The sequence below is a fragment of the Ornithodoros turicata genome, chromosome 3, assembly GCF_037126465.1.
Source record: "Ornithodoros turicata isolate Travis chromosome 3, ASM3712646v1, whole genome shotgun sequence".
NCBI classification, from domain to species: domain Eukaryota; kingdom Metazoa; phylum Arthropoda; class Arachnida; order Ixodida; family Argasidae; genus Ornithodoros; species Ornithodoros turicata.
In genome coordinates this window covers 90,065,252-90,074,334 of record NC_088203.1, presented here as the reverse complement: position 1 = coordinate 90,074,334, position 9,083 = coordinate 90,065,252, and the positions used below count along the sequence as shown (strand labels likewise).

At 47.9% G+C, this 9,083-nt stretch overlaps 1 protein-coding gene across 3 annotated transcripts in view; it reads right to left on the bottom strand.

Annotated features, from left to right (window-relative positions):
• Positions 1-9,083, bottom strand: part of LOC135388798 (uncharacterized) — an 81,996-nt gene that overhangs the window by 1,832 nt on the left and 71,081 nt on the right. For all 3 annotated transcript variants that reach the window (XM_064618606.1, XM_064618605.1, XM_064618604.1), the window contains one exon: positions 6,553-6,755. In XM_064618606.1, the coding sequence (XP_064474676.1) occupies positions 6,553-6,755 (203 nt within the window). The remainder of the gene's footprint in view (positions 1-6,552; positions 6,756-9,083) is intronic.

Here is a 9,083-nt window from a genome sequence, read left to right as displayed (position 1 = left end):
TCTCATGTCTCGAACCCCGGGATTTGGCTTCGCGGCATCCTGAGGTTTCAGGACAATAAATCGGGGTTGTTCTGACAACGAGTGACAACAAATGACGACAATCGAATGCGTGTGAAAAAGAAAGAAGAACATCTTACCGACCTTTGCTCTGAGGCAGCCCTTCCCCAGAAAAATCCGTTGCACAACCGAAACCGAACCAACTGCGTCGTCGACGACACATGACAAACAACGTGTTGATTTTTGGGCTTGTTGGTATTCCATAGGGGGACTGTGAAGCACTCAGACTAGACACGGACGCGCAGAAACGACAGAGCAGAACAGTCACTCCTCGTTCTTGTCAGTCTGTGTCTAGTTTGAGCGCTTCACGATCTTCCTATGACAAAGAACACTGAAAAAACTTCACTGCCTAACACACTCTTCGCCAACCATAGCCACGAATGATATGGGTTATCGCTATCGATTCAGAGAGGGTGGCGTATGCCTTTTTATGTCAATTTGGATACATGACAATTGACACAAAAAGGCGAACGCCTCCCTATCTCCTCGAATCAGAAGCGATAACCCTATCATTCGTGGAAACGATTGACGCACAGTGTGCTATTCGATGGAGTTTAGGTTTTAGACTGAAGTTTGGTGCTGACTGAACTCGCCGCATAGGGCCTAGCTAAGAAGGCCCTCACTCCACAACACGTTCTCCTTTTTCCAATTAATCAACCAATCAACAAGTATCATTAAAAATGCTGCAAAATCGCTAGGGTTCTTGCGATCTCTGAGACTACGTTGCAGAATATTCTAAAACGCAATTGTTGCTAGCTACCAAGATGCATCAATATAAAACCTCACCAGATTGCAAATGGTATAATATCGGGAAAGAGGCGACATCGGCACCGCACTTTTGAACTGCGCGCGATGAGGACATAGAAAGCTTGTGGTCTCAAAACATGCTATTTGCTGAAGACATAAGACGTTATTCCTTAAAGGGACCATCTAATTCTTCACATTCGATTCCGAAAGTACAGTGCCATGTTACTCCTCGTTTGTAACTGACAATAACGCCGAAAGCCAGACGCCAATTAGTGCAATAGTTTCTGTGCAATTTGCTGTAGCACATGGCAAGAGCAGACGACGTACGTTGAGAGTATTCCGGACTTCCCTCTCTGGAAATCAGAGAAAGCGTCAACGTCGGAGAAAGGCCAATCAGGAAGCGCCCTGTGCCGCGAATTAGTCCAATGAGGGGCGGTCGGGAGCCGTCGGCGACCGACCGGCGAGCGATTGGGACGGCGTCTGCAGGTCGCGGAGCGGTGGACTTTCTGTTGGATAACGCTAACAACGGATTGAAGTTTTTCTTTCTCTTCGTTTTATCTGTGGTGCGAGGCTCGCTATGCTTTGCGCGCTTCGCACGTTATTCTATTAAAGTACGTTCTGCTAACAGGTTATGGGCCCAGGCACTAGGCTCTTGGTTAGCTGTACAGGTCATCTCCAGGACGGTTTCAGTCAAGCTTCGGCAAGGTTAACATATCTCCAGGTTGGATGGTAGTCAGGAATGGTGGAACCAAATAAGTTCACCGTAGCGAAGCTGGGAGACGACAATTATCAGGCGTGGAAGTTCAAGATGCGGATGCTTCTGATAAAGGAAGGTACCTGGAAGTATGTCGAAGAAGAGACGCCCACAACTCCTTCAGCAGAGTGGATATCGAATGATCAAAAGGCACAGAGTACAATCTCGCTCAGCATCGAGGACAATCAAATAATCCATATCTGCAAGGCGACGACAGCGAAAGAAATGTGGAAAGCGCTACAGGAGCTCCATGAGCGGATAAATATGAGCAACAAACTGTGCCTGTTGCGTAAGCTTTACCAGTCGCGGCTCAGTGACGGACAAGAGATGCAAGACTACATTAGGGAGACTTTGAGTCTTGTAGAGCGCTTACGAGGGATGGAGCAAGAGATCACCGATTTCCAAGTAGCTGCACTACTACTGAGCGGACTCCCTCAAGATTATGCGACCTTGATCACAGCGCTTGATGCACGTCCTGAAAGTGAGTTGACACTCGAGTATGTCAAGGGAAAACTCGTAGATGAATTCAGGAGAAGATCGGAAAACCCGCAATGCATGGAGTCAGTGCTGAGGGCACAAACCGCGCACTTCAAGGGTTTCAGCGAAGGAGAGAAAGCAACTAGGGAGTGTTTCTTTTGCAAAAGACAAGGACATGTCAAGAAGGACTGCTACAGGTGGAAGGCAAGCAAGAGAGGAAGACAACGTATTTCGAAGGCCACAAGTGCAATCAACCAGGACGAAGAAACGGCTTTCGCCAGTGCTGCTGCTAATTTCCACGGTGGGTGGTGTATAGACTCCGGAGCCACGAGTCATATGACTAGCGACAGGAACTTTTTCACTGAATTTAGGGAGCAGAAGTCAGATTCAGTGGTTGTGGCCAATGGTCAGCGTGTTGCATCAGAAGGCATTGGAAGCGGTTTTATCGAGTGTGCTGCAGTATGAACAACTCGCCGCATACAAGTACGCGACGTACTGTATGTTCCATCGCTTGAAAGGAATCTCCTCTCGGTCAGGAAACTTACAGATCGCGGCCACAGGGTGACATTCGACGGTGGCGTCTGCACTGTCACAAACGGCGACATTCTTTTAGCCAAGGGTTCTTTAAGCAATGGTCTTTATCAGCTGGAATGCAAGGAAGACAGATGTGCTGCAACTCGAAGAGATCACGCCGAGTGCATTCATACTTGGCACCGGAGGCTTGGTCACAGAGATCCAGAAGCGGTGAGAACGCTCGTCCGCGATGATCTTGCTGAAGGCATCCACATACGGGACTGCGACAAGCTGCTGAAGTGCTCAAGTTGTCTGAAAGGAAAGATGACGAGGAAACCCTTTCCACAAGTGAGCAAGAGACAATCTCGAGAGTTAATGGACTTGGTACACAGCGATGTGTGTGGTCCAATGCAGACCGCCACAGTTGGCAAAAGGAGATACTTCATCTCATTTATTGACGACTATTCGAGGTATACGGTTATTTACTTGCTACAGTCAAAGCTAGAAGTTCCGGACCGGCTAGAAGAGTACATAGCGTATGTGCAAAATAGATTCGGAAAACGACCGATTGTACTTCGCAGTGATAATGGGACAGAGTACACGGGCAGCAAAACGCAAGCAATCCTCAGGAAGCATGGAATTCAATTCCAGTCTACCGTACCCTACAATCCAGAACAAAACGGTGTCGCAGAGAGGAAAAATAGAACGCTTTGTGAAAGCGCTCGTAGTATGCTTTTCGAGGCGAAGCTTCCGGAGATGTACTGGGGGGAAGCTATTTCAACTGCGTGCTACTTACAGAATAGGCTACCTACGAGGGCTGCGACGAAGACACCTTTTGAACTCTGGACTGGACAGAAGCCCCATATCAGTCACTTGCGAATTTTCGGCAGCAAAGCTTTTGTACATATTCCGAAGGAAAAGCGCAGGAAGTTGGACAGATGCGCGGAAGAACGTATCTTCGTGGGGTACAGCGACAGACAGAAAGGATACAGGATTCTGCATCCTGACAACAGAGTGTCTACTAGCCGTTCTGTCGTAATCGACGAAAATTCCGTGGAACCGGATTTCTACGGGTGTCCAAACGTCATAGTATTGGACCCGCCAGTCCTTCACCGACCCGTTGACGTGGAACAAGACACTGTGACTGACGGTGTGGAGGTTACAGTAGGAGAACAATCCGCACAGCGAGACGAGCAGACTGTAGTTCGGCGATCGAAAAGAACGAACAAAGGTGTACCGCCAGAGCGCTTCTCCTACGTCACTTTTGAAGCAGATCTCTCAGATCCGGAATGTTGGGAAGACATACAAATGATGCCAGAACATGAAAAAGAGAAGTGGATAAAGGCAACAGACGAAGAAATGCGATCCTTATGCAGTACGGGAACCTGGGAGCTTGTCTCATTGCCAGAGGGGCGGAAAGCGATAGGTTGCAAGTGGGTTTTTAAAAAGAAACGTGACAAAGACGGGAAAATTGAAAGGTACAAGGCGAGACTTGTTGCGAAAGGCTACTCTCAGAAATATGGTGTTGATTACGACGCCACATTTGCACCTGTTGCAAGGCAGGCCACTTTTAGAGCAGTACTAACAGTCGCAGCCGCACAGGGGATGAAAGTCAAGCATTGTGATGTCAACACAGCCTTTCTGCATGGAAACCTTGAAGAGGACATCTACATGTCACAACCAGAGGGATACGTAAAAGATGGAGAAGGCCACCTCGTGTGCAGACTGAAGAAATCCATCTACGGACTCAAACAAGCCGCTAGAGCTTGGAACGAAAGGCTTAACGAAGTGCTACTTGAATATGGCTTGTGCAGAAGCAAAGCGGATCCTTGCCTCTACACGAAGTACACAGACAGTTGGTTGTATGTACTAGCATATGTGGACGACATAATCATTGCGCATGAGAATGACGGTTGTATTCAAGACCTACAAGAACTGTTGAATCACCACTTCGGAACGAAGGATCTTGGAAATGTTACACACTATCTTGGAATTGAAGTTGAGCGTGAAGCGGACGGGAGTTTCCTTCTCAGTCAACGCAACAAAATCGGCGGCCTCCTAAGTCGATTTGGCATGGAGGACGCAAGGGGCGCTGCCACTCCTATGGACGCAGGCTACCTCCAGTGTAGGGGAGACGAGGATTTGTTACCAACTACTCATAAGTACAAAGAAGCAGTTGGGGCTCTACTGCATATATCGACGACAACACGGCCAGATATAGCGTTTGCGCTAGGCGTCTTGTGCAGACGAGTTAGCTGTCCACGTCAGAGAGACTGGAACGCACTAAAACGAGTACTACGTTACCTCAACCATACTAAGGACATGAAACTGAAATTACCAGTAACTGCAGTACTCAAGCTTTCTTGCTACGTCGACGCTGATTGGGCAGGAGACCCTCAAGACCGGAAATCAACATCGGGTTTTTTGTTTAAGCTTGGTGAGAGCAGTGTGTCTTGGGGCAGCCGAAAGCAACTCTGTGTTGCATTATCATCCACCGAAGCTGAATACGTTGCCGCAGCGAGTGCTTCTCAAGAACTGCTTTGGCTACGTCAGCTGCTACTGGATTTGGGAGCGCCACAGGCTGAACCAATGGTTATTTACGAAGACAATCTAGGCTGCATCAGGCTCACCGTGGATGCAAGCTCCAACACTCGGACAAAGCACATAGACATTCGCTACCATTTTATTCGTGACTTGGTTAGTCAAAAGATAATTCGATTCGAATACTGTGACACCAAGAATATGGCGGCGGACTGTTTCACGAAAGCTCTTTGCAAACAAAACTTCGAACGACTGAGAACTCAAGTGGGAATTGTAGGGAATCGTTGTTAACGAGTTGGGGTGTTGGATAACGCTAACAACGGATTGAAGTTTTTCTTTCTCTTCGTTTTATCTGTGGTGCGAGGCTCGCTATGCTTTGCGCGCTTCGCACGTTATTCTATTAAAGTACGTTCTGCTAACACTTTCTGTGATCGGTTGTGGAAGGTATTATTCCTGGGTTAGCGTTGGACGTGTTCGTGCAGCCAGGAGCGTAACGTAATTTCATGCGTATAAGCCGCACCGCAAATAAGCCGCAGGCAATAGGACGCGACTGATTTGTGCGGTAAATCAGTGGTGAAGATATAAAATCAATCAATTAAAATTAATATCACTTATTCGACCCTTCCTGCCGGTCTTGCGACAAAGGAGGCCGTAGAGAAGGCCCTAAACCTTGTGGTTCACATTCCGGGTTGGCATGGTGTACAACAAAGGAGGCTAATTCTTGTGTTCTACTGAGATCTGATTGTGCCGTTTTTGCGTATTTTTTACTGGATAGATGGGGCAGTAGTCTTTCACAAGAATCACTTCCAAGAAGATCCACCCCTTTCGTTAAAGCTGCTTGGGGGTAAGATACCAGGAAGGTCAGTGCACTCGAATATGACTGCGCCCCTGTTATGCATTGTTCGTGCTTTGGCAGCGCGGTGCTGTTCTGGAGACACTGTCGGCCCTTTCGTTAAAACCTGGGTAATGGTAAAATACCCCGGAAAAATAGTCATCAGATCAGCCGCAGTGTGTCCGCGAAAAACAAAATTATTGCATAAGACGCAGCTGATACACGTGAAATTACGGTAACACCGTTCTCCGCAGGACGTGGGTCAGAGCTCTCACAGGCAAGTGAAGGTCGGCGTATTTACTAAGGACTTTTCACTTAGTAGATTGCGGTGCGAACGTGAAGGCAGACGAGCCGGCAGACAATCGCTTGCGCTGCGCTCCCATTCGAGTGCCTTGGCATCATGGTGTTAGCTGCAGAGGAATTGCGAAACTTCAAAACTCGGTTAGTTAATATGTATGTAAGCTGTCTTCGGAAGAGAAACCTGGCTGAGTAGACTGTGAAGAGGTGCCGAACATTATCGTACCGGTCTCATACACACGTTTCCGGTTGCGATGATCCCTTTGAGGAGGTATAGCATGGATAATTGCGTGCGTATATCTATTCAAAGGCCCATCAATTAAGAGTTACTTACAGGAGGGAGTTGATTGTTTCGTCGACGTTATCAGCTGCGGATGAGACGTTGACAAACATGAGCGTCTTCGCTGTGCCACCGAGAGAATCCTGCATGAGCATGGTCAGCTTATGGTTGCGATAAGGCACGTGTGGTTGACGGCAGCACAACGCCTGGATGACATCACCCAGTGCAGTCAAGGACTTGTTGATGCTGTTGGCCTCCTGCAAACGCATTAAGATAGTCAGTAAACATTTAGTGAACCGCCTTCGTTATCAATTTCAGTATTTTCTTTATTGTTTTCAAATATCCAGTGGGAAAATCCCAGCATGTGCTCAGTCTTCTTTTATTCTTCATGCACAATAGTGGCTTCCCAGATTACATAACGTGAAATATATTGGAATATCTACACATTATTGCGCTATGTCTATTGCATTGGTCTTGCCAACATGAGCCATTTTCTCGTCCGTAGTTCAATGGCACGCGTATATACGACTCCATATAGCAAATGTCGACAACACGTCCTGTTCGTCTCTTGCAACCTAGGTAATACTCTTATCACTAGTGGTATGCGCGGGGATGTAATTCTCGACCCAAACCCGCACCGCACACGCAGACGGCGTCTCCCGATCTGCACCCACACGCGTTTTGGTGGAGCAACCCGCAACCGCGGGTTGTGCGGGCATATCCGCAGACCCGCACTGCAGGGGCGTACAGCCGTGTTGCACAAGTTCGGATGCTGCAACGCAAACAAAAAAAAAACAAGGACAATGTTTGTCGACGTTTCATCACGCTTTACATTTCGTACATCAAATGCACACACACACATACATTCGATGATGATGAGGTGGGCGATTCACCGCACTGAGCAGGTACAGTGCCCTATTGCGCATTGGGAACAGATGAGGGGATGATGATGGGGGATGCACTTTCAGAGAGCCGTCACCAGACCGGTGGAGCGCAATAACTCCGCAGCCTAAACACCATGATAGTCGCAACATACAACCGACTTCTATCCTCGGGTCATAGCCTTTGTTTCCAATGGGTACCCAGTCACGCCGGCCTGCATGGAAACACCCGCGCAGACGCCTTAGCACGTCGTGCCCATGGGGACCGTCCCCATCAATAACAGTCCACTACCACTTTCAGTCTCAGCATCTCGATTACAGATACGCCGAATTCGCCACAGCGGCACTCGGCAGTTTCAAGAGGGCGCTGTCCGATTAAACGATCATCTACGATCCATCGACCAGTCGATGGATTTCGTTGCCACACACCATTCCTCGCGTTGAGAAGCGTCCATTCTACACCGACTACGACTTAATGTCGCCAGGACACCTCTGCTTCTCTATAAAATGAGTCTTCTCCACTCGCCAAATGCCCAACTTGCGCTGTTGAAGCTGATATTCCACATCTCCTCGACTGCCGCAGGTTCGACACACCTCGAGCCGCGGTGCACAGACGTTTCTCTGGCCACTCTGCTCGACCGAGTGCGACATCCCATACGGCGGTCTGTGACAAAAGCAGTTTTGACGTTCCTCAGCGACACAGGTCTCATGGACGTCCTGTGAACTCATGTCCTCATTCTTCAATGGCCGACCCTCACTTCTCACCCTCATACGCATTGCCTTCATCCTTTTTTTAAGGTCATCCTTGTCTTTGACCTATCTCATCTTGCTTTCACCTTTTGATAGTTTGTCCTTTATATTCCAATTCTTTTCTTTTCCTTTTATTTTACTTTTGTTTAATTTTATTTCGTTGTTTTCTTTCTCCTTGTTCTTTATTTTGCGGAATTTTGCTTGGTCTTGGAGTGGGGCCGACGAGTTCGCGCGATGTCCCCACTGCTCTCCACTCCTGTGGTCCCCATCCAGCGCCATCTATTGAACACGGGGATAACCTTGTCCGGCGCGCCAAGGTCACAGCGTATGCCCATAAACAGTTGTGAAAAAGGTCCATCCAGGGCTCAACAGCACATTGCATCGGTTCAGTTCTACAAACAAATATCAAATAAGCATTTCCTTTTTTCTCTTTCCTGATACTGAATTGTACGGTGGTTCACATTCAACATTTGCATTTGGACAGTCGACTGATTGGGAGCTTCTCCTCATATACAAAATTATGGGAGAGATTCACAAAAAGGGCGCTTATATTGACTATGAAGCCAAGCGTCGCTGTGTTCTTAGTCACCAATGTTGTTGACCAGCATTCCGTTGCAGTGGGAGTAAATTTACACGTAAGGTGAGCCAGCTTATATGCACGTGTCCCACAGCACGACAGCGGATATTTTCGACCATTTAAAGTGACTTTCGCGTTCGGAAACATGTGTATGAGTCTATGATACTGATACTGTAATGCTCATCACTTCTTGACAGTCTACTTCGCCAAATTTCTCTTCGGAAAACAGCTTACATATTAAATGAAACGAGTTTAAAAGATTCGCACTCCAGCTGCCTCTGCGGAAGCCCCAGCAATAGTAACATCATGATGACGTAAGCCAGGCACACGAATGGGAGCGCAGCGCAGGCGACTGTCTCCGAGGTCGTCTGCTTCAC